The 17,465-nt window shown below is 38.8% G+C and overlaps 1 protein-coding gene across 1 annotated transcript in view; it reads right to left on the reverse strand.

The window, feature by feature from the left end:
• Nucleotides 1-264: 264 nt before the first annotated feature.
• The window catches only part of LOC110950029 (gamma-aminobutyric acid receptor subunit gamma-3-like), a 113,649-nt gene continuing 96,448 nt past the window's right edge, over nt 265-17,465 (reverse strand). The window contains exons 9-10 of the mRNA XM_051943561.1: nt 7,832-8,028; nt 265-4,793 (exon numbers count right to left, since the gene is read on the reverse strand). Of these exons, the coding sequence (XP_051799521.1) occupies nt 4,512-4,793; nt 7,832-8,028 (479 nt within the window). The 3' untranslated portion in view covers nt 265-4,511. The remainder of the gene's footprint in view (nt 4,794-7,831; nt 8,029-17,465) is intronic.

The following is a 17,465-nucleotide window of genomic DNA, read 5'->3' on the forward strand; positions in this document are numbered from 1 at the left end:
AGAGCTGAGAAGGCACTGAAGTCTAAAGAAAGGATGGTATGAACAGTATCAGCTAGATACACGGTGGAGACAGAACCAAAATGATAGAATTTCCTGTGAAATAACAGTGTTGTTTTCCCCCCTGAGTCCTAAATCCTTTCCGATCTTTTGCTCAACATGACATAGCGGAGCACTGAAGCAATTTACCAGAGGCTCAACCAAACACACAGTTTTTGTGCTGTAGGCATGAATCAGCGTTTTCTCACACAAAAAGACTTCACAGCATTACTTGACCAAAACATTATTTATTAATATAAGCAATGTACCACGCACTAGAAAAAAGATATCTATTTTCACTCCAGATCCTGTTTTCATAAAATATTTCCTCTCGGAGTGCTGATCCATGATCAGTGGCTTTTTCTGTGTACAGCCCCGCTCTCAAGAGATTTCGCTGACAATCACAACAAAATTGGTTTGCAGCGTAAAATAGGAGCAATACATGAATTTCTGACACCTCTGTGCGACTAACTCTCTGCTTTTCACACAAGCTGGGAAACTTTAATAGGGGTGATGAGGTCTCCGGAAGAGGCTCTTGAGCGACTTCATTATGCTCACCAGCGCTGATCCTGGGTCAGTACTCTGATTTCACAGAGGCTTTATAAATACAGGTCCCAGTCAGTTGAAACACGCAGGTGATTTTCATTAAGACGTAGAAAAAAGTGATTTTGTTTTATTGAAGTATCTCAACAGACTAAGACACTTATAAAGTGTAGTAGAAATATCAGAGGTGAGGAGAGTTTACTGCGGTGTTGGCCAAGCTCTGGTCAATTCAGTCAGTTCTTAGATAGATAGATAGATAGGTTGATAGATAGATACATAGATAGATAGAGCCAGTACGAATGAAATGTAATTGTTTTATATGCTCTAATATGGTAAATCAACAGAGTACGTAATGACCCACAGGGTAATGGCTGCTCTGCTGTTTGCCTAGCATCACTTGAGGCAATTTGATTTGCAATTACAAACCTCTGGACAGGACACAAGTGGGTCTGGAGGCCTTATGAATATGTAGGACCCCTAAATCTAAACACATCTGCTTGAACTGACTGAACTGGAACCAGATTGACTTGAGCCTCGCTACTGGCCTAACATACATTCCATATATAACTGTATGAAAATAGAAACATTAATTAGATACATCTTACATAAAAGCTTTTCTCTGAACATACAAATACTGGGGGGAAAAAAGTGTGTGTGTTTGTGTTGGGGGAGGAGGACAGAAAAAGGGGGCTGATTGTTCTACAAAGCCAAACAACTGCAAAAAACACCATATAACAGTGAACAAAACCGAAATGTTCCAAATGCCATCGGTACCGTCCCGTCCTTGTTTTTCTCAAATGAGTGTGTCTGTACGCCTCCATATATGGCATCAATTTTACATTTGAGGAGAGGATGTGGAACTCCATCAAGGGTCAACAAGGATCCTCTGTCATTCATTTTTCAGCACTGCTGTGCGTACTGCATGTGTGTGGACTTTCACGATATATAGAACCTCCTTTACAGCACCTGTGATCATTGCCAGCTGGGCACAGAAGGATGTGCCTTAAGGTCCTGCATATGGCAGGGCATCAGAAATTCCTTTCATTTTTCAGCAGCCAAAATAGGAAACAAAACTGAAGCTTTCATCAAGGCTCCAGTTTAACGTACTTGAGCTGTACTTCTGAAACAGGATGGCAGAACTCTAATGCAAAATAAATAGGCCATGTGTAGTGCATGTGTGTTTGAACGTGCTGTAGGGTTCAAATGGATTATAGCCAGAACTAATATATTTGCAGCTTACTTTGTCATTTTGTGCCAATATACAACATATTTAATTTTTAAACATTTCCATACCAAAGCAATGGTTTTGCTTTTACCGAGAATAACATCAGCCACACAGCAACAGACTGTATAGAAAAGATGGCCGTAGCCACTAGGTCTACTTTAAACCTATATTCTTTCTAACAGCCAGTAAGGCGTGATTCCTCTGGTTGTAAGAAGAAAAAAAAAAATACAATAACCCTAATTCTCACTGAATGTTTTATCTCAGTAAACACTATCCCATTGAGTTTATGGTCTCAAATGGTAATTTCAGGTCCAATTAATTCAGCATGATGCTATTTTTTTTTTTTTTTTAAATTATGGTCTCATTTAGAGTGCAGTAGATGATAACATAGGGTATGTTTTAGTGCAGGACTACTTTGTGATTAACTGGTTGCTCCTGTTTTGTCTGTGTTTGGTGTCTTCAAATTACCAGTCAGATCCACCTGTTGCTCATAATGTCTAGTTTGAAAAGATCAAGATGGCAAATTCCAACACGACAGTGGTCCACAAACTAATGGGTGACGTGTAGCTTCGTCCATTCCTTACATCCAGTCTCTATGTGCAGCTCATAATTTCTTTGGAGTTACTACCACTTTGGAGCAATAGTTTGACACTTTAAGGAAATTGTGTTTTTTTCAAAAGAGTTAGATGAGAAAATGCAACTTTCATATATGTGTAAGGTTACTTGCCTTTTATAAAGACTGGAAATGGAGAAACAGCTAGCCTGGCTAAGATCATATGTTATGAAGCTGTCCTCATAGATCCTCCAAAGCTCACTGATGAACATGTGATACCTTATTTATTTATTTATTTTTAGATCTGCCCATGTGAAAATAACTTGTTTTACGAGTTTCCTAACACTTTGCTGATTCTTGGCCCACAACCCCAATAAAATAGGGAGGCATTGGAGTTAGACTTCCTTTGCGTCCTCCTCTTTCCAGTCTCAGTGCTACGCTTGAAAGCTCCTGCCTGCCAGTATCATGTTCAGACCAACATGAAAGTGGCGTCAATCTGCTTGACTAACTCTTGCCAAAGAAAGTTGTTAATTCTTTTATAAAAACTGGTCTAAATCAGCAGCGCAAATAAATAGGTGCACCCCTTAAAATGGCTTAGAAAAAAACACTGAACAGACTGAAATTATCTGCAGCAGACTACAGCAGTGTGGCTGGAGTTTCTCTTATTTAATTTGAATGCCATGATTTGCCACATTCTCATTACTATTTAGTTCATTTCAACTTTTTAAATTAAAAGTCCGCACGTTGAAACAAAGTGTCAAAGAACCTTAATCTGAAAAAAAAACTTGCTTCATTTCAGGTGGATTAACATTATTGAAAGGGGAAAGGTCTTACTGGAATACCTGGTTTGATTGTTGCTGTATTATTTTAGTCTAATTTCACAGTGACAAAGGGTGAACATGAAGGATGCATTGAGTTTGCATTAACTGTGGAATACAGTAAATAAAAAATAAAACCTATAGTCTCCAAATAAAGTCCACTGTCACTGAGTTAAATAAAGGCTCTGGCTAGTGTTTAAGAATGTGTGTTAGGTAGATTTCACAAGTTGTCAAACTTTTCTTTCAATCTTGGTAATTCAGTTTAAAAATTGTATGTCTGTTGTATAATTTCAAGAATTAAAGTGTGCTCAACAGAACGGAACTCTGCCTACATATATCTGTTCTCAGACAGAAACTACCAATACCTGAACCCTAATCTGTTTAGTCACAGATTGTAACATACATAATATGCCTGGGGATATGATTTGCATGTTCAGTATTAGATTGGTATGTATTTATGCGGTTGTTATGCATTTGTTGCGTAAGAGTGTAACCCAGCAGTCATTAAAAACACCCATATCTTCTTGGCATCTACTGTAAACTGCATCACTTGGTCATAAAGCATCAGGAACAAAAACTCACTGACTCACTGACAACCACTGGCCCTGACTAACCCATATTTAACAATTAACAACTGATGTGTGAGCGAGAAGACCTGCTGTGAAAGAACAACTAATTCTAAGAAGAAGAAGAAGAACAAGAAAACATTTCTATTTTTAGAAAAGAGAACTAATTCTAGTGTACAACTAAAACTAATGTGCTACAAAATGAATGGTGAGTGTTAGTTTTTAACATCTCCAGTGGTGAGAAGTGTGTTCTGGGTTTGTTTCATCAAAGAATAAACAGCTCAGCATGCAGCGGTGTGATGGATGAGGTAATAAAGATAATGGAGGGAACTCTGAAGCTGCGTCTCTCAGTGCCGCACCCTTTCTAAAGAAGGCACTATGGGTGCTTCGCCATCTCGACGACCAAGATTCAGCTATGCAACCCCATCCCCGAACGTCTCTGAAGTCACAGCTGTTGTTTGGTTTCTGAGAGAGTCATAAATGGGACCTATCCATTCAAGTTAATGCTGGCGGCTTGTTGTTCTACTGCTGAGCGTTTTATTCACCTTACAGTGCCACTGCTGCTCCAAGTATCATGACCTTTACACTGTGCACCACAGCACAGATGTAGTTCTTCATGTCTTATCACTCCAGAGGCAGCATGTCCTTCACACTTCCAACACAGTAAATCCACCTCATTTCCTCCTCTACGTTTAGCTTTGACCTCAAACCACGAGCCGCGGTGCAAAATGGCAGGGCCTGCTTCAACAGGGCCCACGGCCCGAGACACACTAGAGGTAGAGGTAGCTGACCCAGTAGACGATGTTGAAGAGTAGGAAGGACGTGGGGAAGAAAACCCTGGAGTAGGAATCCAGTTCGCGGATGTTGACGTGGATCCGTCCTCTCCTCCAGCCACCTTCTTTACACTCCTCGTAGCAGCAGAAGAAGCTCTTGCAGTCTTTCCCGTCCAGACACTCATACAGGCAGTTATCATCGTAGTCATGCCAGAATAAGGAGTTGCCCATGGGCATCATGGTCCGAGGGCTGCGAGCCATGTTGAAAGATGAGTAGGCCTGCAAGATAAAGCATACAGGAAAGGAGTTATGGTGAAGTAATTAACAGTTTGCCCAGAACATTGCGGTTTTGTCAAGTCTGAAATTTGGAGTTCTTGCTTGTGTTGCATCTGCTCTCAGATGTACATAGCTTTGAATAAAAGCGCCTGCTAAATCAAAATGTAGAACTGTAGCTCCTAAAATCGGCAGTTGTCATTTTAAACATCAAAGTCATCAGTTGCTTATTAGAAATGGTAAACTCTATTTGCCCACCTTAGTCTGAAATCAAGGATACACTGTTAAATAGTACTGAAGATGTTGAGTGGTAAATCTGATTACATGCAGTGCAAGACTGGAAAGCTGAAACAATAAGAGTGTTGAACTAAGTGAACAGATGTGACTCCTGTGTAGAGAATAAGCTGCTCTATTGCTTTGTTAAAAATGTCTAAAAACAAGTAAAAACCAACACTACTTTTTTGAAAATTACAGGTTGTTCATCATTTTCATAAATGCAGCAGTCCTTTTTGCTGCACTGCATTGTTACAATAAAGTGATAAAGTAGAAATTGTGCCTCTTGTAGATAACAGCACTAGAACTGATCATTACAGCAAAATGGCGAGTCTATAAGGACACAAAGTGCTGGTATGTATTTATTGATGTTTTAGATGAGAAAGAAAACTCCATCAGATTCAGCTATTGATGTGCTGAATAGATCTCAAAGTGATGAACATCCCCTATGTTTCTCCTGCCATGAATTACAACAGCACTGACAACACATTTTCAAAATGTGTTTTTTTTTTCCTGAGGGACTTTAAAAAGTTCAATTCTCTTTTGGAAATAGATTTTCATAAATTAACTATAATGCTCATGTTCATTTGAGAAATCAGGCATTTTTTTCAATGAAGGTAACACTGAATGAATCACAAATACAGCCTAGACATTGTTAGTGTGATAAATAACCATTCTAGCTGGAAACGGCTGATTTTTTAGTGAAATATCGATATAAGTGTGCAGAGGAACATTTCCAACCACCATCACTCCTGTGTTAACTAATCGTGTTGAAAGGTTAATTGATGATTTAAAAACCTTTGTGCAATTATGTATACATGAATAAGAGTTTTCATAGAAAATATGAAAATGTTTGGGTGACCTTGAACTTTTAAATGGTTTTCATATTACCGATTAGTTCATAGCAACATTATTTCACATAATGCTGCTGAAGCTTGAATTTTCAGTCCAGATTGCTGAATAAGTACCTCCTGAGAAAATTCCTTACATGACTTTTTCTCTGATCTTTATAAAATCATATGGGACATCCTAATTGGGCAATTTTTTTGCAATTCTTCCTGTCTTCTATTAGAGAAGAGTGGTAGGCGAGAGAGGGAGAGTTAGATGTGTGATGTGGACTAAGAGAATTGACTGAGTGGGCGGCACAAAGGAGCTACATGGGTGGCGGGTAGAGGAGAGATGTGAGGCTTCCCCACAGACAGACTGGGCCAAAATACAGTAGAGAGTCAGAAATGCAGAAGAGGGGGACTGTGTGGAACACAACTTAATTGTTCATCCAGAGCTGACAGTCTTTTTAGCCCTGAGACACATTCAGCAGAACTCTTGTACTCTGGGAGGAAATAATGAATAGGGAGGGGATGTGGAGAGTGAGAAATGACAGCAGCAGCGGCTGACTCAGTTTTAGTAGATGTGTGCCGACACCATTAAAGCATTTGCGGCAGGTGCAGCCTTGAGAACGCCTACACAGAGCATTAGGCTCTCGAACAGGAGCAACGGCTGTAAAAGAAATGTTTCTCGACTGCACATGTGCTCACAAAGACATGCCAGGCTCCTGGGAAGACATTGTGCCCTGTGTGTATATATAGTATATATGTTGACATTCTGTGGATTCAATCAATACCACCATCTAAAGGCTGATGCTGGTCTAAAGATCTTGATAGCAAACATGAAGTAGCTTTTCTCTGGTCATTCAGAAAATCTTATGCATCACTTACTGTAGGTCATAATATGACACAAAGACTCCAACGTGAAGCAGTCATGAATGCAGTGAAGCACGTTGTTTTGTACAAACATACAAGCATTTATGATTTACACACAAGGTGGTATAAAGGTGGCTATGTCCATGTGTTGAGCCATTTATCTCCCTTTAGCCTTTTTTTGTTTGTTTTTATATAATAATGGACCTTAGATACTGATCCCACATATATCTGGGAGTCTTGATAGCCTCCCGAGGTAACAATAGCACCCTTGAACTGAGGCTAATGAGACAAGTGTCTAAAGCAAGGTGGTGGTGAGCTCAAGGAGTCATGTCAGTGACAGGATTGTGTCATTTTTGGCCTGTCAGGTTTTAATTATCTTTGATAATGCAGTAGTGATACACATGAACAGATTACGAGCCTTAAGGCACAGACATTTAATCCCCCACTCTTTAGACTGAATGACACACACACACACACACACACACACACACACACACAGACACACACACACGCATGTAAACACACACACACACGCATGTAAACACAACACAGCTGTTGACTGTCATTGAGTTGTGAATCTCTTTGTGGTTATTTGCATCTTTTATAGTAAAGTTATGTTTCATTGTGTTTGTTTTGCAGATTTCTGTAGCTGTTTTGTGTCTATATATGTATATTTGTGATGGTGGTTGTTTTGCATCTCTTTAGTCAATTTGTGTCTGATTGTGGTTGTTTTAAGTCTCTTTGCAGTTGTTTTATATCTCTCTGTAGTGTATTTCTATGCAACTGTGGTTGTTTTGTGTCTTTTGACATTCTTTTGTCTTCTTTTTTGGTTGTGTTTTGTCTCTTCGTAGCTCATATGTTTGTGGTTGTCTTGCATCTCTTTTTCCTTCTTTTCTGTCTCTTTCTAGTCAATTTGTGTCTGATTGTGGTCATTTGCATTTTTTGGAGTTGTTTTAGTTGGTGGTATTACATCACTGTGCAGTCACTTTGAAGAAGAACCTTGACTGTGATGAAACATATATTAGGAGCAATAATACGTCGGCCTGTCAGGAACATTGACCCCATGCTTACCATTCTCTGTGTCTTGGGAGGAGGTCTGCGTATACTGTAGGAATAGTAGTTGAGCATGGCATACTCAATCATGGCAGCGAAGACAAACAGGAAGCAGACGGTGACAAACAGGTCCATGGCGGTCACGTAGGACACTCTGGGCAGTGAGTTTCTGGCCACTGTGCTCAGGGTGGTCATGGTCAGCACTGTAGTGATGCCTGGGGAAGTAATAAATGTGTGAGGAGGGAAAGAGAAATACTTTGCAAAGTGAATCCGCAGTGACTGCATGATTAATCGCTGGTCAGCAGCAGGGTGACCCATGTGGATGTCAGTGATTATGTAACATGAGGGCAGAGATTTATTAATCACCATTAATAATTCATATGGGGTATTCTGGGTAGATGTCCCCGTTCTTGCATCAATCCTGTCCTCCCACAGTGGGGATATGTTTTTAGTGCGGTGCAGCAGAAAACCTAAAATGATCAGATGATTGAGTTTAATGCTCTTTTTCTTATCCCCTATGATCAAAAATGATGTGTTAGATAGAAATTGATTTTTGGGTTAGGCCCTTCTGTTATACCGTGGAGCCACGTCTGAATTAAGAGGAAAATTCTGAGAGCTCCTCATGACTGAAACATGAGAGTCTCTGAAGTTGCTCAAGCAGTGCTGTCATGATTCAGCAAGCATGTAGCACAAAGTAGGCACGTTATTCCTGGATTCATTTGGGAGTTATTAATTTCATAGAGTTTCAAATCACCGCCACAGAAGAAACTCCACCCATGAACTGAAATGAAATGATTTAATTTGCCTCCATTAGAGCTAAGTACAATAAATGTTTTGTATTCATTTCTTTTTATGAGCAAGAGCCCTGAGTAAAACCCAAGAAACATTCACAAGTTGAATAGCTGTGACAACAAAAGAACTAAAGGTCTTGTTAAAAAATGTTTTTATAATATGCAATAATATAATGTCTTCATTATACTCATCTGAGATATGGTTCAAGCTCAGTGGTGTTTTTGGACAGTTTTCTTCAAACCATTACTTATATGTATTCAAATATGAGTAAAATTACTTCCTGTTCACTTCAACTTGAGTAAGATAAGATCAAACTTTATTAATCCCAGAGGAAACTTATTTTTCCACTTATTGCTCAGAAAAAAGTACAATAATATGAGGATAAATGCAGTGTCTAATGGAAAAGATGTGACTAAGACACATTACTGTGTGATTCAATCGGAATTCATCAGGGGCCTTGTGGTTGATAATCTGTCATTTGAAACAGTTTTATCATAAATTATGGATATTTAAAGTCATATCTGTGAAAACTTCACCTTTACATGTCAAAAACTATCCAAGATAGCATTTAAGCATCAAACTTCAAGGCGCAAAACAACCTCCTGAAAGTCAGCTTGTCTCAGAAAGTATTTAATTCAAGCTAAAACTTACAAAAAATATATATGTTCTTGAACATCCATATTTTGTGCTAGAAAAATCTCAAGCCCATCAGTGATATTTGAACAAAAAAATATTGATGATATAAGATGAAATGACCCCATTAAAAATAAAATTAAAAATTGAAAAAAAAAAAACTAAATTAGAAAAGTGAGAAGCAATACTGAAAATGACACTCAAGCAGAAACGTAATTTTGCACATTATAATTAAATATTGTACCAGGAAATGAAATATTGCAGCCGATATATGGAATAAGATTACTGTCAAAAGTATTCATCCACAATTCTAACCATTCGTATTCGTAATGTTAAACATTTGTATGTTAATAAAAAACTTGTACACAAAATTCTGCTGTCATATGCATGAGTTTGATAAATTAAGGGTTAGGATTGTTTTTACGAGTATGAACCTAAAAGTTGTGAGTGCAACTCTAATTTCTACGACTACGAAGTCTTCCCTGTGAGGACGAATTCAAGTTTATGGGTACGAGTAGAAAAATACTGGAATGACGTCACATAGGTCACAGGGGAACGTAATCGAACACCGATCGCTCCAAATGCGCATGCGCCATTTATAAAGAGTAGACGCCGGGTGGACCCGGTGGACCTACCGGGGCAGGTGACGCCTCACAGGTCAAATAAATAACACATCCAACTTCTTGTAATTTATTTATTTCATGAAACTGTACTGTTTTAATTGATATACAGTTTATGGACGAAAGACGGTACTGCTTAGCTTGCACGCTAACGAGCCGGGCCGGTGACACATTAGCCTTCTAATGCAAGGAGGCTTAATAACAAAACAAACATAATTTGAGATTATGAATCGTGGCAATTGGCGTATGAATCAGCCCATTGTACAGCCTAAATTGCTGTAAATTAAGTCCAGTTTTAGTTCTTTGCAAACTCAGACACGTGCATTAGTTTAGTTTACAATGAATCTGGCGGAGTTCGGTAAAGTTGGAAAGATATTCACAGATTCGGACTTCCGGCATCAATAACTCATGAGATATATGTTGTCAAAACATGAACGATGCCTCTTTCAAATCGTTGTAAGGTAGACAATGTGCTACAAGGCCAATTTTATCAAAAGTCGCTGTATTTCAAGCTACAGAAATAACATTGGCGTCTATGAGCAGCCGGCGGTGCAACGAGTGAACAGGGACCGTCTGCAAATAGCAAAACCGCTGCAACAGCGAAAAGAGACACTACACATATATTCAATAACTTCACCGTAGAGCCACCAAAATCACTGGAGCCATGAATGGGCTCTTGCTGGTCAAACTACAACTCTTGCTTTGGCGCTAAATCAAAAATCTGAATTTTAAGGAATTTTTATGTTTTGTATGATTATTTTATGAGTATTAAAATGGCACTTTTCTTCATGTATGTGGTATATTTTATATAACACACAGGGAAAATGGCATAAGGGCATAGTGTACTTGCTGTGACCTGTGCTGGTCAGACCGTCAGGTTTATTACCTCCAAGTATTGTCTGTACAGTCCTTAACTAGAAAAATATTACTCTCAGTTTAACATTATGGTATAAATGAATCAATTGACACTGAAACTTTGCAATAAAGTGTCTTATCGTCTTTCTTCTCAATCATCAGTACTTGAGGTGACAGTCTAAACAGTTTGTTTGGTATATTGGTGTTATCTGATACTCTCTTTGGTAAGGATGGTAAATTCCATTACTATACAGAATTATGTGTTTGGACAAACAAGAACATTATGCCCTTATGCCATTTTTCCTGTGTGTTATATAAAATATACCACATACATCAAGAAAAGTGCCATTTTAATACTCATAAAATAATCATACAAAACATAAAAATTCCTTAAAATTCAGATTTTTAATTTAGCACCAAATAAAGAGTTGTAGTATGACCAGCAGGAGACAATTGATGGCTCCAGTGATTTTGGTGATTGTACAGTGTGTAAGAGTGAAGTTATTGAATTTTATTACTAATAAAATGATAATTATAAAAAATACAAATTCCTTAAAATTCAGATTTTTCATTTAGCGCCAAAGCAAGAGTTGTAGTTTGACCAGCAAGAGCCCATTCATGGCTCCAGTGATTTTGGTGGCTCTACAGTGAAGTTATTGAATATATGTGTAGTGTCTCTTTTCGCTGTTGCAGCGGTTTTACTATTTGCAGACGGTCCCTGTTCACTCGTTGCACCGCCGGCTGCTCATAGACGCCAATGTTATTTCTGTAGCTTGAAATACAGCGACTTTTGATAAAATTGGCCTTGTAGCACATTGTCTACCTTACAACGATTTGAAAGAGGCATCGTTCATGTTTTGACAACATATATCTCATGAGTTATTGATGCCGGAAGTCCGAATCTGTGAATATCTTTCCAACTTTACCGAACTCCGCCAGATTCATTGCAAACTAACCTAATGCACGTGTCTGAGTTTGCAAAGAACTAAAACTGGACTTAATGTACATCAATTTAGGCTGTACAATGGGCTGATTCATACGCCAATTGCCACGATTCATAATCTCAAATTATGTTTGTTTTGTTATTAAGCCTCCTTGCATTAGAAGGCTAATGTGTCACCGGCCCGGCTCGTTAGCGTGCAAGCTAAGCAGTACCGTCTTTCGTCCATAAACTGTATATCAATTAAAACAGTACAGTTTCATGAAATAAATAAATTACAAGAAGTTGGATGTGTTATTTATTTGACCTGTGAGGCGTCACCTGCCCCGGTAGGTCCACCCATAGATATATACAAACATTTGTATATATCTATGGGTCCACCGGGTCCACCCGGCGTCTACTCTTTATAAATGGCGCATGCGCGTTTGGAGCAATCGGTGTTCGATTACGTTCCCCTGTGACCTATGTGACGTCATTCCAGTATTTTTCTACTCGTACCCATAAACTTGAATTCGTCCTCACAGGGAAGACTTCGTAGTCGTAGAAATTAGAGTTGCACTCACAACTTTTAGGTTCATACTCGTAAAAACAATCCTAACCCTTAATTTATCAAACTCATGCATATGACAGCAGAATTTTGTGTACAAATTTTTTATTAACATACAAATGTTTAACATTACGAATACGAATGGTTAGAATCGTGGATGAATACTTTTGACAGTAATCTTATTCCATACCGATACACCTTCTGAGCAGAACTGGCACTTTCCACAGTGATCAGCTGAAGTGGTCAATATCCACAATTATTATTGTCATAAGTTTAGACTTTGTTCTACAAATCCTGACAGTATTATACATACTAATTTCATCATTTCAACAAATATACTGTAAAAGTTTTTCGGGTGTTCTTACGGTACTCAGTCTGGACTTGTGGGTTGATGCTAGCAACATCATTAAATGCAAATCTAAATAAATAGAAATATGTATGCTTACTTTGTTTTGTCGTGTCTTAAAATCTGTAATATATATAAGGGGTTGAAAAATAATCACTACTAAATCAATTAAAAATCAGATTTTTTCCCCCCTAAATAATGGCAAATATCTTTCCAGTGTGATTTGTAAAATCATTTATTTTAAAGCATCTGCACTCTTTTCTGGTTACAGTTCGTGTACATTATATTGTAATTTTACTGTTTATTCCCTGTAGTTTAACAAAACACAGAAAATCTATGAAGTTTCAGTAAATTGTTTACAAAAAAATACAGGTTAGAACTGTTGAAACGCATGCATTGCATACGTATTTTATGATCTCTGGCAGATGAAACAAAACTAATTTCAAATTACACTAAATAATGAAAGCAAATTTCACAAATAAATAAATCAGCAACCATGCCACATAAACAACAACACATTTTTATATTGCACAACAGCTGCTGCACCAAAATGCCTTCCAGTAAAAAGGATTTTGTGATTCTCAACCTGGACTTGTAGGTGTAGTCCCTGTTGCTAGGCAACATCATCAAATGCAAATGTATGATTCTAAAAGTCCAAAGCAGCATTCTACTCTAACCTCTGCTGTAACATTCAAAAAGTGTAAAAATCAGTGAAAATAATTACAAATACTGCACATGTAAAATAACTGAAATCCAGTCAAATTTGTGGCATTTTATAGTCACATATTTTATTGTAGTATTACATGTTCTCTGTGACAATGGAGTGGACCAGACTTATGCACAGGATGCAGGCAGATACACCTGAACATCTTCACTCATATCTCCTCAAGATGCATTTAGAAACTGCTGAGACATCCTTCAAGATGAAACACTAAAATCATTTTCTGCGTGACAGACAGGATGACGGAGGTCAAAGGTTGGAGGTCAGAGGAGACGATGAGGCTTAAGATAGAGAAATGAGAAGACCTTCCAGTGTGCAGACTTTGTGTGTGTTTGTCTGGAAACAGCAGATTTAACCACTGACAGCAGATGCTCACTAGTTTCACTGAATGTCAAACCTCATACAAGAGCTTTGGACATTAACGACATAAATCATCCAGTTTTTCTGAACAACCTCAACAGAAACACCTCTTCTTCTTCTGCTTAGTTTTTTATTTTTTTTCTCTTCGGTTTCTGCTTTGTCCATCTTGGTGTCGGGGATGGATTCTTTCTCTTCTGTTCCGTCAACAGTCTGCTGAGATGACACGGTCTCCTCTTCCTCTCTTGGCTCTGCACTTGTGACATTAGTCTTGTCGTCGTTGCATCATTTCTTTGCAGGGTTCATCCACTTCTTCCTTATGTTTAGCAGCCTGTTCTATAAGGTCTGTGAGGTTTAAGGAGCTGCTGCTCATCAAGCTCGTGTTGGATGGATCGATGGATCTCCGACTCCTCTTCTGTGGCAGTGATGACTACTGCCACTTGTGTTTCTAAAGCATTTGTGCCACTTTGCTCAGATTTGTGCTTGTGAATTTCTTCATGCTGAGCGTCACTGTGGCCCTCTTCCATCTGGTCAGTGTTTTCTTTAGCAGTTTGACTCTGGTGACAGACAGGCTCTTCAGTGTATCCAGTGTAATACTGTTCAGTTGCTGGCTGAAATCTGGGACGGTGGCGATAGGCAGGCTTCTCAGCATGTCTGGGGATAAACTTTCCACTGTTTGGTTGAACATCGTGAACCTGTTCAATCAAATAGCTGGCCAATTTCAATCTTTTTCTCTTCATAACAATATAAGTGTCAGAATTTGGACGGACTCTTAGTCATTCAAACTTATTTTCCGATGTAAAAGAAGTTTTGACTTGAGGGAGTCCTCTTTGTTTAACATTATGCATAAAACATTTAATATCATTCACGTCAACAAGACAATTTTAAGGCATGTGTGAACTTGGTAGTTGATTTGGGTGCCACCTACTAGAGGGGTGCTAAAAAGGGGGAAGAAATATTTTTTGATATGTATATTTCTAGAAGATTGATCTGCTATTAAAAGCCTGTTACTAATGTCGAGTTCTCTTCTGCTGTCGCTCAGTCATCGCGACAGACAGACTGTTTAAGGATGCTCTGCTGGTGGCTGAGTGACTCTTATTGTCATATCCCCTGCTGACTGCTGCAGCCATTTTCCGTCTGCTTCAGTGGCATGTGTGCAGGTGAAAGCTCTTCTATAGTACTGCTGTTGGTTGAACTTCAGCCTGTAATGCTGAAGTTACTAAATCTAAATTCTGTCCAGATGTTTCTGCTACAACATATTCACACCGACATCCCTCTGTCTGAATGTTATTGGAACTACTGCAGGCACTAACTGTTTTTTTTCCGAGGCTTAAGCTAGTCAGCTGTAAAACATAGAAATAAAATATTTACTGAATTTGGTGTAGGCCTAAGGTGTGCACTGTAAGTTCTCCATTGAAGGAACAAGAGTGGATTAAAAGAAATATTGGAGACTGTCACATTGAGACATCAAGATACACATGTACAGATTGCCAGTAACTTGGATAATTCATCAGGTTGTGTTCTAGATCATATCTTAAACATAATCAAAATGAGGACTTTGGATAACAGGGACAAGTGTGCATGTACAGATGCGAATTGATGGATGATGTTGGTGGCTTGATACAAATGCTGAATATGTTGAAATTGAATTATAAGGTATTATGAAGGTATCATTGCCAAAACATATATAATTCCCCACAATATCTTCTGTAGGTTACCAAAATACTCATTAACAGCCTTTGTATGGAACCCAATTTGTGCTATGATAGCTCAAAATTTTAACCCACGAAGCCAAATGTCTGGACAGGTACACAAAAAATTGGACTTGCTGAACCAATTGCCATATTTGCGACCTCTGCAACAACAACAAAAAGTATAGTCTCATACTGGTTTAGTCATATCTAATAATAATAGTTATGCATAATAGCTCTCTTTTTTCCTGACAAAATCTGGCCTCTGTAATTTAGTGATAGTGACATGTGACAGTGGCACTCTCCACTGAGATTTATTTCCGAAGTGAAAATCCACACGACGCTGACTGATCTACAGACTGTGGTCATTAGTCAGTCTCTGGAGAGAGAAAGCTCTTATCAGTCCCGTTGTCTATTAATGACAGTGATAAATGATGGAAATGAGCCTGGAACTCCTGTGTTAGCTTGACCTCTACAGTTAAAACTCACATTGAATTGAAAATGTGTAATGGCCAGATTGGGAAACAACTGCCAATTACCTGCTCGCTGCTCACACAGGATCAGTGTGATGAGTGAGTTAGTCAGTTTGGGAGACACCTAACCTTTTCTAGAATAGTTGTAAAACTGTGAAAGTGGCTGTTATCATTACCAATAATTGCCTGTCACAGTGGTAAACAACTTTTAATTGTTTATCGTTGTGTCATCAGTGCACTTTTTGGAGAAATTACTCCCTATGGTGTCTTAAGGAGGAACACTGTGTTCGCTTGGTGAAATGAAATCAATTCTTTCAAAGAGAGATGAACCCAGTGACGGTAATGCCCACTGGGGGCATCGATATCTACTGCTGTGACACACACACATCATTCTCGTAAACTCACCATCTTCCCCTCTCATCCTCCCTTCTTTCTTTTCATGCTGTGCCTCACCCTTCCTCTCCCTCTCTCCATCCCCTCCCCCCCCTCTCTCTCTTCTCGGTCTCTTTCATCCTCATCTCCTACATGTCTTTCATGGCAGTGTGTGCCACTGTTTTCGCCTGTGGTTTCCATAGAGACGAGTTGCTCCCATCTATTTCAAGCTACCTCTTCTGGTCTAGTGCTCGTCTAGACTTTCTCTCTTTCCCCGCTCATTAGATTTAAGCGCCCAACTAGGTAAATGAACAACTATATGCCTCTAATACCTGAGATCTTACTGTCCAATCCAAGTGTACTGCAAACAGTGTGCTCTCAATAAAACAGCAAGTGGCCTGGCAGCACTGTTTTTCCTTTGTTCTTTTTTTTTCTGTTTTCTTTCACAAGCTACCCACTGGCTGCTATTTCGAATCAAGGTCACGAGTTTTCTTTTTCACAGTTTAATTCATTCCTTGGAAATTGTCGTTACACGATGCCATGGCAACCGAATGATTCCTGTCACTGCCAGCGATCTGAACCACACAAAGTCTCACATATACAGCCAGACAACAAGAGCTGTTGCAAAAAAAGCGAGAAAAACATCAGTGTACATGTTCGTACGAAACAAATACGCTCCACACATCTTGGAATGGCAACATGTTGTGTGATCACAGCATCAGGAAAGAACATATTTTCTGTTTTTGTACATGAGACTTTCAAAATACGGTTGTTTGCTCAAGATGTTTACGAATGTCAGATACTGACCTTTGCTGTGTGTCCAATGGATAAAACCAGGTGGAACAGAAAACAGCTTGTGTTCATGGAGTTCCTATAAATAGTACTGAGTAGTACCAGTCAAGGATCTGTGGCCAGGTCACAGGACTGCAAGAGTTTCATTCTGACTATAGACTTAATCTTTTGTGAGACTGCTTCTTTCTCTACTTAAACCGAAAGGGTGAAGGCTATTAAATTTTGTCTTTATCCAGACTAAACTTGTAGTGTCATGTTGTTAAGGTGTTTTACCTCTTTTTGGCTGATTTCAGTCCTCTGAGCTACACAACATATGTGATTTGTTCAGCTGTTCATATGATCTGGTGGTGTGCCCAGTGATGGATCTTTCGGTCGGCTAGATTAAGAATTGAGATGTGTCCTTAGATATCTAGCTTCTGATTTAAGAAGTTAATTTCAATGACTTGTCTGTTATGGATTTGGTAATTCATCAACGAGGTTTTCTGCAATAATTAATTCATTTGTTATTCATTT

The sequence above is a fragment of the Acanthochromis polyacanthus genome, chromosome 22 (assembly GCF_021347895.1).
Source record: "Acanthochromis polyacanthus isolate Apoly-LR-REF ecotype Palm Island chromosome 22, KAUST_Apoly_ChrSc, whole genome shotgun sequence".
NCBI lineage: Eukaryota > Metazoa > Chordata > Actinopteri > Pomacentridae > Acanthochromis > Acanthochromis polyacanthus.